Here is an 18,203-nt window from a genome sequence, read left to right as displayed (position 1 = left end):
GAGAGAGAGAGAGAGAGAGAGAGAGAGAGAGAGAGAGAGAGAGAGAGGAATATTACTCAGTCATAAAAAAGAATGAAATGCCATTCATGACAACATAGATGGCCCCAGAAGGTATTATGCTAAGTGAAATAAGTCAGACAGATAAAGACAAATACGGTATGATTTAACTTGTATATGGAATCTAAAAAACAAATGAACAAACAAAACAAAACAGAAACAGAGATTTGATGGGTGCCATAGAGAAGGGGATAAGGGTAATGAATAAAGTGAGAAAGATTAACTTTCCAGTTATGAGTTATGGGGATTAAGTTATGGGGATTAAATAAATTATAAACAAGATGAAATAAATTATCAATAAAACATGGAATGTAAGGTACAACATGAGGAATATAGTTAATAATATTGTAACAACTTTGTATAACCACAGATGGTAATGCCTTATTGTGGTGACCATTTTCTAATGCATATGAATATTGAATCACTGTGTTGTACACCTGAAATACAGTATTATGTATCAATTATAATTAAGTAAAAAAAAATTAAGCCAGTCACAAAAAAAAGAGAGGATGAAGAGTATACCACTAAAAATAGAACCAAAGGAGGAAGTCAAAATGTTTATTTCCTATTACAGACCCAAAGATAAACACACACACATATATATATATATATATATGCTTTATCTTTATATTCATAAAGTCTTCTAAGGAGAATAAAATCTTTGCTCTTGGCCATTTGGAAAGTACTGCTATCTAGAGTTAGTTAATCCAATAATCTGTTTCTTCAGAAGAATTAACTTCAACTATAAACCCAGACTGTTGCAACATGAAAACTGTTCCAGGAATCAGGGATATAGTCCAGTTCTGCACGGATAAATTCAGTTTTCGGCATGTCTACATCAGCTGTCAACTGTGGAGTAATGGAGCTGTCCACAGAACTCCTTAAATAGCTGAAAATATGAAGCAAAATGATTCTGGACTGCCCACAGATTTAATTTATTTAGAGTCAGTAGCAACCCAAGATGATTAAAAACTTTTTAAATTTGGTTTGAGTAAATCCAAATGTTCTTTTTTTTTTTTTTTTTTAAAGATTTGAGAGCACTTGCGAGCGTGAACCAGGGAAGGGGCAGAGAAAGAGGATCTCAAGCAGACTCCACACTGAGTATGGAGCCTGACATGGGGACCGATCCCATGACCCTGAGATCATGACCTGAGCTGAAATCAAGAGTCGGTTGCTCAACAGGCTGAGCTACCCAGGCACCCCAGATCCAAGTATTAATTCTTGACCACAAGTAGCCATGTGATTGCTGGCTTTCTGGTAAAAAAATGTCTTAATAAAAACTTTTCTTTTTAATTTATATTAAAATCATAATCTTTTTGTTTCACAAAAATCAGACTGTTTAAACAGTTCTGGGTAAGTCACATAATTCATCCTTTATCAAGATGCAAATCCCCAAAAGGTGCAAAAATTTGCAAATCAATAAATTAATAAAATTCAAAAGGAAAACTGAAACTAACAATTATAGCATGACTGCTTGCTTATGTAGGTGGGCCCTTTAATCTAAGCATTTACTCTTCTACCCAAAAGCAATTTTTCAAAAAAGCATGGAAATATGCATTGAACAATTATTTTCCAGTCAAATTTATACCCCCAAAAATATTTTTATAATGCAACTAGATATATTTTTTACATTGTTTTTATTTTTCTTGAACCACCAAAAAGAATGCATATTTCCTCCAAACACTTGATGACATACTTCAGTTCAGGTAGCCCACTGAAGATTTCTTTGCGGCTTAGTTCAGAAATTCCATTTCCAAGGAATACTTTTGTTCCATCAAATTCTTTGGCTCCTTTCTTACATTTGCCTTTTATATCAGAGTATACAGAAATAACATCTCCAGCTTTCATAACTAGAAAGAAGAAAATCAAATTATACTTATTAGACTATATTTTGGTATAAGAATAGTGAAATTCTTTAAGCTAGACTAGGGACATCTAAGGGCATCAATTGTGGGCATGAAGAGGTCTAAACTGGCTCACTATCTCAAAATAATCCCTTATAGAAAATATGACTTTTTACTTTTAAATGTTCCATCACAATATATCTAACTGAAGACTTTTTTCCTAGGAGAACAAAAAAATACAAATCTTCAAAACATCCTATCTAAACTGGAACTCTTTAGCTAAGCAGAAAATGAAGGGTATCTCCTATTTATTTTTTCCAAACCTAACATTCCCTAAACAACTTCATATAAATTTTGGTATCTTTGGCTCAATCCTCAAAGTTCTAAGTTCCCCTTAAAAAGATTCATCAAAAATGTACACTAAAATCCCTCAAAGAAATGTTTCTAAATCGCCTAACCCTATTGTTATTTCTTTGCAGGTTTCCTATTATAGCAATTAAGACAGAGATTTTAGTAAGTACATTCATTCATATATGTGTGTGCATGTGTGTATATACATGAACATGTGTATACATACGTACATGTACCTACGTATATATATGTATATATACACAGTGTATGAAGTTGATTCTTACAGCTAATTAAGTCTAGGTTTTTGTAGCCATTTCATTAAATTATTTTCAGTAACCAATCCCAGGGACTTTAATAATGGGGAACTCTATTCCACTTTCATGTTCTTAGATCTAGCCTGTCATAAATTTGTCTAGCCCATTAACTTGGTAACAGTAGTGAGCAGTCTATCAACTAGAGCTAGAAGGACTGTTCAAATCGCATAGATCAGAGGTCAAAGAACTTTTCCTATAAAGGGCATGTGAATTCCTTAGGCTTTATGAGCCACATAAGGTCTGTTGGCATATTCTTCTTTGTATTTTTTTTAAACAAGCTTTTAAAAATGGAAAAACCATTTTCAGCTGTGAGCCACACAAAAACAGACATAGGCCAGATTTGGCCAGCGGGCAGTTTAGCACACCCGAATGCACGTCAAATTATTTCACAGATAACATAACTAAAGCCCACAGACTGAATAACTTCCCAATAGAGCAAAACACATGTGTCTTGATTTCAAGCCCAATAAATTAAGACTGAACCACAGTGACTAACTTATTAAGCATATGTCATCAACTGAGTGAGTAAATTAAGAATACTGGCTTTTATTTCAATATTAAGATCCCAAGTTCAGAAGGTTACCCTCACAAATGACAACAGAAGTCTGAGGGCAATGGAGTTAAGAATACAAAATAAAATTTCACTGACATCTTACACTCTATTAATCAGTAATGATCCTCTAAACATCATCTCACACTCTTTTATGGAAAGAAAAAAACTGGCAAAGAAACCACATATGGATGCCCAATTTGTGAGACCATATCAGATAAATCTCTTTCTGGCTATGCCAAATGTAAAACTTGAAAAATATCTGGGGGCGCCTGGGTGGCTCAGTCGTTAAGCATCTGCCTTCGGCTCAGGTCATGGTCCCAGGGTCCTGGGATTGAGCCCCACATCGGGCTCCCTCCTCGGTGGGGAGCCTGCTTCTCCCTCTCTCACTCCCCCTGCTTGTGTTCCCTCTCTCGCTGTGTCTCTCTCTGTCAAATAAATAAATAAAATCTTCAAAAAAAAAAAAAAAAAGAAAAATATCTGATAAAAGTAAATTTGAAATACATCTGAATGATAGTTTAATACATTTTCCACTTGATAATGTATACAGATTTTAAAGAATCTTTTCTTGTACAGAGAGGCTGAAACATTATACTTACGTTTTGAAGCTGACACAATTCCTGGAACATAGACATGGGCTCCTCTTAACACCGCATTGCCACATTGTGCTCCAACAACTGCTTCACAATGTTGTTTTTTTATATTCTTCCTAGGGATGTAAGATGAGCAATTTTAACAGAGTAATACACCTCCAACCCCTACCAAACTTTTTAATGTTTCAATCTAAACCCTAAATAACCTCTTTTCTCCTGCCTGTCCCAAGATAATGCCAACGAATGAATAAATAAGAAAAAGCAAGCAGAAAAAAAGAAGGATAAATATAGAGGAAGTAGTTTAGAGAGGGAGATGGGGCACACTTGAGGAAAAAAAAAAAATAGAAAGAGGTCTATCTGGTAGAATAATAGTATATTATTGCCTAATAATAGGCAATAAAGTAGCACCAAAAACTGCTTAATCATTTAAAGAGCACTGCTGTTTCCATAATAGCATTAGAAGGAAGAAAAATAAAGTCCTTACCTTCAAAGACTAAAACAGACAATATACAAGGAATTCAAAAGCATCTCTAAAATGGTGTACTGCTGTGTGGTCAACTATTCATATTTTATTTATTTTTTAAAATTTTTTAAATTATTTTTTTATTATTATGTTCAATTAGCCAGCATATAGTACACCATTAGTTTTTGATGTAGTGTTCAATGATTCATTACTTGCGTATAACACCCAGTGCTCATCACCACGTGTGCCCTCCTTAATACCCATCACCCGGTTACCCAATGCCCCCCCCCCAAAACACACACCCTTCTATAACCCTCAGTTTGGTTCCTGGAGAGTCCAGAGTCTCTCAACTATTCATATTTTAACCAGAAGAAGATGTCTTTTACTTTTCCTTTACTGTCCAATTTTTTTGAGTGTTTTCCAATTTCTCACCTTCCATTCATTCCTTAGACCACTAACAACTGAGTATCACTTCTAATACACCGAAAGACTTTTTCAAAAGTCAGGGGGTGCCTATGTGATCAGCCCTAAATAAAGACCTTAAGCACTGAGTCCCTCATGCATGTTCGTGGTTGGCAACATCTCACATGTGTTGTCACAACTCCTTGCTGGGGGAACGGAGTGTGTCATATCTTCCTTCCGTGATCTCCAGATAGTCCTATCTCACTGAGCTTCTCAGTTTTGTACCACTTGTTTGTCTCTCACGTTCTCACTGCTCATTCCCTATCTACTTCTTAAAGAGTTCCATTCCCCCATGTTCCAAAACATGCTGCATCTCTTCTCACCTTGCATTCTACTCTTGGCGACCTCAGGCTTTCAATAATCACTTAGAAAACGATCTGTATATTCTCATGTTTGACCACTTGGGTAGCATGAATCTGAATTCCAAACCTTTATGAGGTATGGAACTACAGTTCCACAATCACAGATTTGTTTTCTTCAATCCAGACTCTAAGACAAGACAGATCCAAGGGTGCCTGGGTGGCTCAGTCGGTTAAGCGGCTGCCTTCAGCTCGGGTCATGATCTCGGGGATCGAACCCCGCATCAGGCTCCCTGCTCAGCAGGGAATCTGCTTCTTCCTCCCCCCCTCCCCCCCCCCCCGCAACTTGTGCATTCTCTAATAAATAAAATAGATAATAAATAATAAAATTTGAAAAAAGATAAGAGAACTCCAACTCCTTAATTATTGTCTTGCACTGACTGCTGGATATTTCTCACCTCCTAGTGTTCATACCCTGTTATTTCCTACATTAAAAGGAAAGCCCCTAGGGGGTGCCTGGATGGCTCAGTCATTAAGCGTCTGTCTGCCTTAGGCTCAGGTCATGATCCCAGAGTCCTGGGATTGAGCCCTGCATCAGGCTCCCTGCTCAGCGGGAAGACTGCTTCTCCCTCTCCCACTCCCCCTCCTTGTGTTCCCTCTCTTGCTGTCTGTCAAAAAATAAATAAAATCTTAAAAAAAATAAAATAAAAGGAAAACCCCTAAATTTAGAACACTGACCACCTCCTCTCCCACATCTCCTAATCCCCAAATATTAGCTCTGTTTTCAGTTACTCTTCATTCTAACCCCTAAATATCTCACTTATATTCTCAATCACTCAGTTGTGCATTTTATCGCCTTATTTTTTATTTAGTATTCCTAGGTGTCTGTAGCAGAAACATTTTCAGGTTATCTAGATTACCACATTGTTGGAAATAAAACACTCTGAAATGATTTCCTAATTTGTTTCCAGTCTTAGAATTTATCTTCTTCTAAAATTTTTTTCAAACTTTTTGGACTGTAACCCACAGAAATGCACTTAATATCACAACTCAGGACACATGTGTGTATGTATGTATACACACATGCATTTATACACACTTATATTTACATCAAATGTTTCATGAAACACCTTCAGTATGTACAGTGCAATATGATACATTATGAAATACCCATTTTTTTAAAAAATGCTAAAAAAAGACATTAAATTGATTTTACAACCTACTAGTGGATCATGATCTCCATGCAGTTGGAAAAATAGCTTTATGCTACTACCAGTATTCTTTGGCTCCTATTCTTTGGTTCTAAGCAAAAAACTAAACATTCCTTACTTAAAAAAAAATCTTTTACACTTCACAGCTTGCCTCTCCCAACTTCTTCAATCTCATGTTTCACCATCCTCTCTGAAAAAGCAACTAAGTAGCCAAACCTGATCACTTTGTCACGAGCCACCTTACATTTTCATGCCTCCATACTTTTGCTTTCTCTCCACCTCACATACCCTTGACCATCTTAACCCATCAGCCTAATGCCTAATCACCTTCAAGGCTCAACTGAAATATTATCTACTTGAAGAAAATCTTTACCAACTTCCTTTCACTCAGTCCTTTCTATTCTGTGCTGATGGTACTTCATTAATACCTTCACTGTAGCACTTTTAACAGTCTGACTCATGAAGGTTTCCCGTTTTTAAATGAATCAACTGCATTTCATTCATCTTTGTAACACCCTTGGGTCTTACACATAGCACCAATTAAAAAATGTCTTGGGAAATGGAACCCTGTAGTTTTAATCAGAATGTTTTTATGGGAATAACCATTTCATGGAGAGGACAGAAAGACTATGGAAAAAAAGAGTTAACATAAGAGTCGTGAATTACTATCCTTTCTTTGGACAGCATGGTTACAAGGTTGGTTCTTGGCTGCCATCTGGGAACTTAGATTTCAGAAGGATACCTGCTATTAACTAAATCATCTGTACAAATAGTATGGTTTATGGCCAACAATGACTTTCCTTCTGAGAGGCCAGAATGTGGGCATGTGCCAGGCAGGGAATGCCTACATGACCGTCCCAAATAAAAATCCTGGACACTGAGTCGCTAATGAATTTCCCTGGTTGGCAACATCTTACAAGTTGTCAAACCTGTTCCTGAGGGAATTAAGTGTTTCCTATGTGACTGCATTGGAAGAGAATTCTGTAAGCTTTCAACTGGTTTTCCCTGTACTTTTTCCCATGTGCCCCCTCCCTTTGCTGATTCTGCTTCAGATCACTTCACTGGAACGAGTCATAGTCACAAGTACTACTATATGCTGAATCCTATGAGTCATCCTGGAGTCATCAAGCCAGGGAGTGGTCTTGGGGATCCCTCAACACTAGGACTAATTGTATAAAAACATAAGATGCCATATATGCAAGTATCAAGGTGTAATTCAGCTTTGCTGAAGGGGAGAGTTTGAGGCAGCAAAGATAAAAGGAAATGTAAGAGTTGATGCAGAGCCATAAAACATGCTAAAAGCTTAATTTTTTATTACAATATTTACAAATAAAGAAGTGAACCAACAACATTAAAGAAAGGATTTTCTGATACTACAGTAATACAGATAGGAGGGAAATAGTATGAAGGCACTCAGATTAAGAAAAAACTAGTAAAATAGCTTTAAAAATGAGGTGTCTATCAATTACAAAGAGTGGAATTATGAGAATGTCCCACTAAAATATATATAAAAATATGAATTTATTCATTTGGCGGTGGTTTTTTTTTTTAGGATTTTATTTATTTGAAACAGCGTGAGAGAGCGAGCGAGCGAGCACAGGGCAGAGGAAGAGGGAGAAGCAGACTCCCCGATGAGGAAGAAGCCCAATGCGGGGCTCAATCCCAGGACCCCAGGATCATGACCCAAGCTGAAGGCACACGCTTAACTGACTGAGCCACCCAGGCGCCCCTCCATTTGGCATTTAACTGCACATATTAGCAACTCCACACCAAATAGGACATAATGATTTTAATTTTAAGATGTTGTATATTATTGCATGCCAACCAATATCTCTTTTTCAGCAGGATTGCCATCTGTACTTAATCATCCATTTTTGTGCAATTACTTGAATATTCTATTGCATATACCATATTATTTCATATACACAAACAGCAACTGAAATATTAAAGTGCTGGTAGTAGCAAGACAACTATGAAAGACTGAAATCAAGCAGGCTGAGAGACGCGAATCCAGCCTCATTTGGATCAAGAGAATTATGCTACTAGGATAGTTATTCATTGTGAAGGAAAAGAAGAAAATTTTCTGACCTGTTAAAAATACTTTGTTGAAATTTTTGTTAAAAAGGGAGGTGCACTAACAAAAAAATGTAGAGATTCTTAAAAATTATGAATTGAATGTTGACTTAAAAAATTCTACTAACATAAAATCAGTCTTCAGAAAATGCTGTTTGGGTAGAATGTTAAAAAAACACTCATCAAAAGAAGCCTGGCATTCAATTTTCTCCTAAGTTTTTTAATAAAGTTGACACTGATACTATCAAATTCAACACTACAACCTTATGTTCCATCTCATTATATTACCAATGATAAAACTTTAAAAAACATTAAATATATAGTTAATCAGTATATTACGTATCATATTTAAATAAACTGGGGGAACCTGAATTTATGGTGAGAAATTACTTTTAAAATTGTTCATTATCTACAAATACAGTTTAACCTATATTTTGATATTTTAAATAATTATGTGATATTGAGTTTCCAGTAAAAGATCAGTAAAAGACTAAGAGTATATTTCTTTTTCTGAAGTCTGTAGAAATGAAGAAAGAAACAACGATCTTGAGAAGGACATGCCATTTATAATAAAGCTAAGAAACGGCTATATTCCCACTGAGGAGGAATAACTGTCTGACACAGAGAAATGTGGATCAAACCTAGTTCCTCAACGGGGTATGAAAGTCTCTGAAAAGGAAAAGCTCCTGGAGGCCTAATCAAATATTTATTACTTAGAACCCGGACTGGGGGCTCAGGTTGAGAAACGAGAATCTGAGGTGTTGTTAGAGTCCCATTCACAGCAGATAAAGCTGAAAGAGGAACAGGGTTGTCAGCTGCGGCAAAGCAGGCATCTGCACTTTCCCTGACAAATCTGGATAAACTGCCTAGAAGTAGCTAAGGAAAGCGAAGTAGCAACCAAGTTTGGTGCTCCTCAACAGAGTTAACTAAGCAGAAATAATTAAAGCCCCATGCAAAAAAAAGCTGTGAGCTGGAACCCTTCACAAAGAGCCTCAGTCTTTATCAGCTCTGCTCACCAGGGCTAGAAATGTGCCACTAGGGAAAACCTGGTGAAAGCATTTTTGAAAACACATCTGTTTAGGAGTCTAGGGACACACTTTACCCCATTCTATATCATTTTTGAGCAAACTGCCAACTAGAAGAAGCTATGTGAATGCAACTGTTTCCACTCAGTGAGTTAAAGAAGCAGAAAGGATTCATTCAACATGGGACCCATACATAGGTAATAGCAAAAAAAAAAAAAAAACAAAAAACCCAAAGAAAAAAATTTCAAATACATCTTTATATTTTTCAAAAGGAAAAACTCAAAAACGGGATAGAAGAAAAACTAGATAAGAAACAGAAAGTAGTGAACTGGGAAATAAACGATAAGAGAGCCTCCAAAATAAGAGAGAACACAACAGGCTTGAGACTGCTATTTTTAGAAAGGCCTGCTTGCAAGGTCAACCCTTGGCTGGCATCTGGAAACATGACTGGGAAACAGTTCCCAGCAGTGACTGAAAAACTTCCATAATGATAAGAGTAGATTATTGTTCCTAAATGTTTGTACAAGCAATGTGCTTTGTTCTGAACACCTGTTTTCCTTTTGGGAGCCTGAAATTTTGGTACATGCCGGCCAGAGGGTGCCAACATGACCAGTGCCCAATAAAAAACTTGGCCACTGAGTCTCGAATGAGCTTCCCTCCTAGACAACTGTTTTACTCTCGTCACAATTCGTTGCTAGAGGAATTAAGCATATCCTAGGAACCCTGTGGGGGAGAGGTCTCTTGGAAGCTTGTGCCTGGCTTCCTCCAGACTTTGCCCCATGTACCCTTCCCTTTGCAGATTTTGTTTTTGTGTCCTTTCCTATAATCTTCACCATGAGCACAACTACATGAGTCCTGTGAGTCTTTCTAGTCAATCACCAACACAAGGGGCTACATGCACTGGAAATCCAACCTACAGTCCTAGTGGTTATTTTTTTAAGATTTTATTTATTCATTTGAGAGATAGAGAAAGAGAGACAGAGACAGAGAGAGCACATGAGCGCAGAAGCAGGGGGAGGGGCAAAGGGAGAAGGAGAAGCAGACTGCCCGCTGAGCAAGGAGTCCGACAGGGGGCTCCCGGGGCAGGATCCCAGACCTGAGCTGGAGGCAGAGACACTTAACCTACTGAGTCACCCAGGCGCCCCCTAGTGTTCTTACAGAGAATACAGCAAAATAGTCACAGAACTACTGGCAGACTTGTAACTAAAAAGTTACACGGTTTCATTAAAAAGTAAGAGAGAATGGTAATAATCAAGCTATATCCTAGCCCAGTTTCTAAAGTTAAATGATGGAGAATTTGTAGATCTCCAAGTGAAAACTAAGATGCTGTTGGCGGGGGCCTCTGATTTTTTCTTCACAGCAACACCTGATGCCGTAACATTGTGAAAGCAATGTCTACAAAGTGCTAAGGGAAATAACATGGAACCTGAAAGTACTATAATCGGCCAATCTATTGTTTAAATATAAAGGCAACAGGCAATTCACCAGCAAGAAAGCAAGTACTTTGGAGATGAGAATACTTAACTTTGGAACGGGAAACAGGTGCTGCAGACCTGATAAATTACTATACTCACCAACCAAGACAGTAATCAAGACAAAGAACTCAGGAATGAACTACTGGGACTAAAAGTAAGCACAGCATCCATTTGAATTGTGCTTCTAGAATAACAATGTTATAAGCCTGTGCAATGCTTAAAGAACTAACACAGTAAATAAAAATTGGCTGGTGGAGGTTTTAGGGGATAAAATTTAAGTGTAAGAATTTCCTCATTTTTCATAGTGGAAAGTCATAAAAATAATAGTGATAATGAGTTTTAAAAACAAAAAAGAATTGACTTGCTCCTTTTAGAAGTGAAAGGTAGGTAGGTGAATCTATAATCCTAGATGATTTTTGAATACTTTCCTCTCATAGCCCATCATTTGTGTTTTATAGTTCACTAACATTCTGAGTGTCTAGATCACTACAAAGAATAGGACGAAAGGGTACTAAATTCAGAAAATAATTAAAGTTAAATCATCTAAATACTTTAAAAGGGCTAGCATGCCCAGTATTAGCAAGAATGAAAGATTGAGAATTTCTCATATATTGCTAGAAACATTAACTGGTAAGACTTTTTAGAAGCCAGTATGTCTCAAACTAAAATATGCACAGACCAGTGAACCAGTGATTCCTTGTTGTACCAACTTATCCTGTAGACATGCTTATGCAAGTTCACAAAGAAACCTCCTTAGAATATTCACTGTTGGTAATAATGAAAAACAGGAAAAAATTAAATGTCCATCAATAGAGGGATGAAAAAAATATTTAAAAAGTAAGCAGATATTAAAAAGAATGAAATAAGGGTGCCTGGGTGGCTCAGTCATTAAGCGTTTGCCTTCGACTCAGGTCATGATCCCAGGATCCTCGGATTGAGCCCCACATCGGGCTCCCTGTTCCACAGGAAGCCTGCTTCTCCCTCTCCCACTCCCCCTGCTTGTGTTCCCTCTCTCGCTGTGTCTCTCTGTCAAATAAATAAAATCTTAAAAAAATAATAATAATAGGGGCGCCTGGGTGGCTCAGTCGTTAAGCGTCTGCCTTCGGCTCGGGTCGTGGTCCCGGGGTCCTGGGATCGAGCCCCGCGTCGGGCTCCTTGCTCTGCGGGAGGCCTGCTCTCCCTCTCCTGCTCCCCCTGCTTGTGTTCCTCCTCTCGCTGTGTCTCTCTCTGTCAAATAAATAAAATCTTTAAAAATAATAATAATAAAAATAAAAATAATGAAATAGGGGCACCTGGGTGGCTCAGTCGGTTAAGCATCTGCCTTCAGCTCAGGTCATGATCCCAGGGTCCTGGGACTGAGCCCAGAGTCCAACTCCCAGCTCAGGGGGAAGCCTGCTTCTGCCTCTCCCTTTGCCCCTCTGCCCACGCCCCACTCCTGTGCTCTCTCTCAAAATCTTTTAAAAAAATAAAATAAAAAGAATGAAATACATTATATAGAATCAGGGAGAATTATGGACATCTCTCTACCTTGATTGAGGTGGGTCTTGGCTATACAGCTGTACAAATTTGGGGAAACTCAGCAAATGGTACACTTAAATGAGATCTCTCCATTTCACGGTCTACAAATTTCATCTCGGGGTGCCTGGGTCGCTCAGTCATTAAGCGTCTGCCTGCAGCTCAGGTTATGATCCCAGGGTCCTGGGATCGAGCCCCGCAATGGGCTCCCTACTCAGCAGGAAACCCACTTCTCCCTCTCCCACTCCCCCTGCTTGTGTTCCCTCTGTCTCTGACAAATAAATAAAATCTTTAAAAAAATAAAATTTCATCTTAAGAAACAGAATAAGGAACTCACAGAATCCTTGTTTTTAATTGCAAAAGGAATACATGCTTATAGTAAAAATAACACAAATGTTACAAGTGAAAATCTCTTACCCCTTTTCTCCCAATCCAACCTCTTCAGAGTTAACCACTCAAAATTAACCTCTATTAATAGTTAGGTATGTTAAAGCCTTTGGACTTTTTTCTATATATAAGTAAATATACATAAATGTGTAGTTTTTTGTAATTGCAACAAAAAGTGTAATTATCCTATACATGGCAACCTCCTTTTGATACTTAATTGTGACTATCTTCTCTTATTGGTACATATAATTCTCTCCCATTAAAGCCCATATAATATTCCACTGCACAATAAACCATAATTTACTGAACCACTGCTTTACTACTGACCACTAAATTATTTTCAAGCTTTAACAAAATGAGCGTTTTTCTATTTATTATAATTCTTAGGGGCATAAAAAAATTAAACTGTAATTAGGGATTTAAAAACATTCCTTGGGAATTGAACTCCCATGAAAATATGAAAGCTTTCCCCACCTCCAATTTTCAAACATATGCCTTACAAATATATAAATGAGAACAATGCCTATTCTACTCATAGAATATACATAGTAATTTAACCTAACTGTGAATTAATAAAATTTTACAAACACATCAGCTATGAAAGTGGGAAATATGTTACTTTGTATTTTTTGTGGCAGCTCAAAAACAGATTTAAAGTAGCAATGGAATCTCTTAATACATATAAGTAAACAAATGAAGTTTCTTACTAAGTAGGAGGAAAAACCACCCATCACCACACCAAATGGACCTAAAATGCATTATTTTCAAGGAACCTGGGTCCATTCCTAGTCTTTTGTAATATCTTCCATGATAGAATATGAAGTTGCATTTATGAATTTCTGAACTGTCTATATGAAGTTGCTAATAATACAGAAACTTAGGATTATCACCAAACAGTAAGAAAAAAACCTGTGACAAATTTTTAGAAGAATTTAATTTGAAAATGAAATAGTTACAAACCTAGGTCCAATAACAGGAATAAGTAAGACATCCTGAAGGTCTGGATGTTGAAGAATAGGAACACTTAATCCATTAAACTGCTGTTAAAAATAAACAGAATTATGAAGCCGTCAATGTAATTGATAAATTTCAATTTACAGGTCTTTTCATTGTCATTACCTAGCAGAGCATGAAGCTTGGTTTAGGATATTCTCACTTTATTCCACATAATACTATAAAAAACAAAGATTTCAAAACAACTATGTTTTCCTCTGTATTTTCTGAAGTATCTCGATTTCTTTATAAGGTTCACTTTTGTTTACAGTTTGGCTTTATAAAAGACAACCCATGTTTACCTTAGGTGACTTATTTTGATAATATATATCCAATACAGAATTGCATACAGTACTTTTTTTTTTTTTTTTAAAGATTTTATTTATTTATTTGACAGAGAGAGAGAGACAGCTACAGAGGGAACACAAGCAGGGGGAGTGAGAGAAGGAGAAGCAGGCTCCCTGCTGAGCAGGGAGTCCTACACAGGGCTCGATCCCAGAACCCCGGGATCACACCCTGAGCCGAAGGTAGCAGCTTAACGACTGAGCCACCCAGGCGCCCCTATAGTACTTTTTTTTTAAAGATTTTATTTATTTGACAGAGAGAGACACAGCGCGAGAGGGAACACAAGCAGGGGGAGTGCGAGAGGGAAAAGCAGGCTTCCCGCCGAGCAGGGAGCCTGACGTGGGGCTCGATCCCAGGACCCTGGGATCATGACCTGAGCCGAAGGCAGACACCCAAGGACTGAGCCACCCAGGCGCCCCCTTATAATACACTTCTAAGGAAAAGTTCTGAATAGGACATTAAGGAATGAGATTATTAAAATTATATACCACTAATACTGAATGCCATGTCAGTTTTGCTGAGGGAAATAAATGCTTTTTGGCAAAAGTTCAGGATTTTCAGTATCCTCTATCATACTTGGTCTTCAGACTAGAAATGGGTGCATGACCAGGAGTATACGTGCCAAGGCCAGCTCACACAGTCTCAGGAGAACCAATTATGTGCATCTCTGGCAAATTTCAAGGTCACACTGGCAGCTTGATTTGACCACAGTGGGAGCATTTACACCACTGAAATCAGCAAATGCTACAAAGGGTTGTTTTTCCCAGAAAGTGGATTTTTCGATATGTACCAGCACACCACTGTTGCTGGCAGAAAATAACTGGGCACTGCACTTATCAGAATAAAAAGCAGAATAGCAGGATAGCAAGGACACTATACTCTAAGGGCGAGCAACATGCAAATATTTCAGAACAAGTCTCTGCCATGTAGGCTAGGGATTTTAAATCATGAATTTTCACATACTACATGAAAGAATAGTAACAATAATAGATATTTCCATTGCCCTGTGGTATCCATATACTACCTAGAAAAACTCTTAAAATCAATTTATTTCCAAGTCGGTAAGAGAAAAAATTTGTATTTTAGCAATCTATGTTATCTACCAAGTCAACAGCTTTGACTTTTGCTTCTTCCAGGCAAAGGAGATTTCAGACCAACCTTACCTAACAGATGGCTACTAAGAAATCTGAAATATAAGGGTGCCTGAGTGGCTCAGTCAGTTAAGTGTCTGCCTTTGGCTCAGGTCATGGGGATCGAGCCCTGCATCAGGCTCCCTGCTCTGCCTATCGAGGGCTTACGACCCAACTTTCTCTGTCTACTCTTAACCTTTGAGGGACTCAAAGTCCACCCAGAGTGATTCTGTATGCCTTATCCTAGATACTTGGTCTGTAAGATCATATAGGCCCATTGGACTGGAATACAATATCTAGGTCCTAGGAATAATTTGTTAGAAAACAAAATAATCTGGATCTGCATGAGTTATGGACACTTGTGATGGGCCTCAGAACACTTTCCTTTCTACTAGTTGAAAACATATGCATAACCACATAAAAGTAATAATTTTAGTTGCCTAGAGGAACTGCTTATATTTTATGCCCTATGACATTACTCTCAATAAAATTATCACTATCAATAACTCAAAATCAGATTAGTTTTCTTCTAAGTCTTATTATTATACTAAGTTTGGGTCTCACATACTCAGATACCATAGCTGATCGTTCTTATAACATGGTCATCTACTCACAACTTAAAATTTATAAAACTGTTCTTAAAGATAGTATGACAAACATTCTAAATGTAATGAGATTACAGGCACCTGGGTGGCTCAGTTGGTTAAGCATCCAACTCTTGATTTTGGCTCAGGTCATGATCTCAGGGTCGTAAGATCAAGCCCTGCCTCAGGCTCCACACTAAGCATGGAGCTTGCTTATCCCTCTCCCTCTGCTCCTCCCCACCACCCCCCTCAACTCATACATGCGTGCTCTCTCTCTCTCCCCCAAATAAATAAAATTCTTAAAACAAAAATATAAATAAAAATAAATGTAATGAGATTAAAGAATAATAAAACTAAACCAGTGATAATTCTCTGAAGACTTAATATTATATCTAGAGTAACAACAGCCTAAAATATACAAATACAAGCCCTTTAATCATGCTTGCCTCTTGCTTTTAATTTAGATACTAATTAGGTAACTTATTACAAAATCAGGCTTTCAAGGTTAGAATGTTTTCTATGTATTTTCATATGTATTCTATGTATTTTCATATGTATTTTAATGACGAAGTACTGAGGCCTAGAAGGGCTGAGTGACCTATTCAGTCACTAGAATAAATTCAGAACCAGGAGTTCAAGTTCTTACCATTACCTCTAACATTACCACTTGGACAACTTAACATTCGAGATCTTCGATTTCCTTATTTGTAAAATTGGAATAGTATTTTAAATTCATAGGATTTTAGTGGGGAGCAACATGACACAGAAACGCAATTATGGACATAAATAATAGCAAATTTGCACATACCTTCTGAAGTTCATCAAACAACAGATCTTTCACATGTTGCACTGAGGCTAGATGTGTATTTACTCTGACAGTTGTGAATGATGGAGGATGTGACAAGTGATTTAACAGAGTTTCAAATTTCCTTTCTGCTTCTTGTTTCCCAAAAGCAGATACAACCTGAAAACAGAAAAACAAGTTAATGTTTCTTTTTTTTATTTTAAAGATTTTTTATTTATTTGACAGAGAGAGACACAGGGAGAGAAGGAACACAAGCAGGGGGAGTGGGAGAGGGAAACAGGCTTCCCGCGGAGCAGGGAGCCCGATGTGGGGCTTGATCCCAGGACCCTGGGACCATGACCCGAGCCGAAGGCAGACACTTAACAACTAAGCCACCCAGGCGCCCCAAGTTAATGTTTCAATGTTATTATAAAAATTAACAAAAAATATTAAGCAGATTATGCACATACGTGTTCTAATTAAACATCTTTCAGCAATTGTTCAGTTCCACTTCATTTTGCTGTATTGTTTGTGTGTTAATAACACTAACAGAATGTAATACTTCACAGGGTTTTGGAGTTTAATTGTGGTAATAAACACCTAACAAAATGCCCAACATAAAGGGCTTGGAAAAAACACTGCCTCAACTTCAAAGCATTATTAACATTTTGAACATATTAATGTCTGCTATGCTTATTCATATAAATTCATAATTTTATTCTATTTATAATATATCAAATATTACATCATTTTGTACAGCTATTTACTTGCTAGCCTCATACCTAGAACAAATTCATTAGCAGCCTTTTAAAACACCAATATTTGGGGGCGCCTGGGTGGCTCAGTTGGTTAAGCGACTGCCTTCGGCTCAGGTCATGATCCCGGAGTCCTGGGATCGAGTCCCGCATCAGGCTCCCTGGTAAGCGAGGAGCCTGCTTCTCCCTCTGACCCTCCCCCGTCTCATGTACTCTCTCTCTCTCATTCTCGCTCTCTCAAAAATAAATAAAATCTTTAAAAAAAATAAAAATAAAAAAATAAATAAAACACCAATATTTGAATAAGTAACATTGATACTGTCATCCAAGGTCATCCACATCAGCTTTTTAACATGGTATTTTTAAATGTAACAAATATCATCCAAAAAGACAGGTAGCAAAGATAACCTGTCAGAAGTGGAAATTTAAAGACTCAAAAAACCAAGTCCCCCTGTGATTAACTGAAGCTTTAGGAGACACGTATTTTCCCATTTTTGTCATCTTTGACCGTACCCTGCCTCACAGCATCTTCATAAACCACCTGCCAGCCTACTAATCCATCAGCCTCAAAGTATTAGTACTTCCTCAAGTTTAGTTTGTTTTTATTAAAACTGAATATACCTTTACCTCCAATACTTTTACAAAGGAATGGCTTTTTTGTAAAATCATTTACAGTTAGTGGGTTTGAGGCAGAGATGGTGTCAAAGACAGACATTTGGATCTTCTATAATACAATATTTACCATTTTAAAAATTGAGAAAAATTGCTGAATGCCTCTTTCTCTTAATATGCTCCTTATATTTTTAGTTCTTTGAAATCCAGAGAAGATATTTTCTCTTTCCATACTCTATAACCCTTAATGTAATCTTTGGAAATAAAATGTAGGAATCAAATCTAAAAAGTCATAGCTTCACTAATAGCTTCATACACAAATAACATTTAAGTCTTAAGACTTTACTTTGAATAAGAAAAACAAAGATTTAGAAAATACAA

The 18,203-nt window shown here is 37.3% G+C and overlaps 1 protein-coding gene across 3 annotated transcripts in view; it reads right to left on the bottom strand.

Moving 5' to 3' along the window:
- Nucleotides 1–18,203, bottom strand: part of NSUN6 (NOP2/Sun RNA methyltransferase 6) — a 52,921-nt gene that overhangs the window by 33,665 nt on the left and 1,053 nt on the right. Inside the window, exons 2-5 of one of the 3 annotated variants that reach the window (XM_021696730.2) lie at nucleotides 16,480–16,635; nucleotides 13,580–13,659; nucleotides 3,716–3,825; nucleotides 1,754–1,907 (exon numbers count right to left, since the gene is read on the bottom strand). In XM_021696730.2, the coding sequence (XP_021552405.1) occupies nucleotides 1,754–1,907; nucleotides 3,716–3,825; nucleotides 13,580–13,659; nucleotides 16,480–16,635 (500 nt within the window). The remainder of the gene's footprint in view (nucleotides 1–1,753; nucleotides 1,908–3,715; nucleotides 3,826–13,579; nucleotides 13,660–16,479; nucleotides 16,636–18,203) is intronic. The other 2 variants (XM_044914988.1, XM_044914989.1) reach the window with 2 other exon arrangements.

This window comes from Neomonachus schauinslandi, chromosome 5, assembly GCF_002201575.2.
Source record: "Neomonachus schauinslandi chromosome 5, ASM220157v2, whole genome shotgun sequence".
Lineage (NCBI taxonomy): Eukaryota > Metazoa > Chordata > Mammalia > Carnivora > Phocidae > Neomonachus > Neomonachus schauinslandi.
This window is presented reverse-complemented; position numbering and strand designations above follow the sequence as displayed.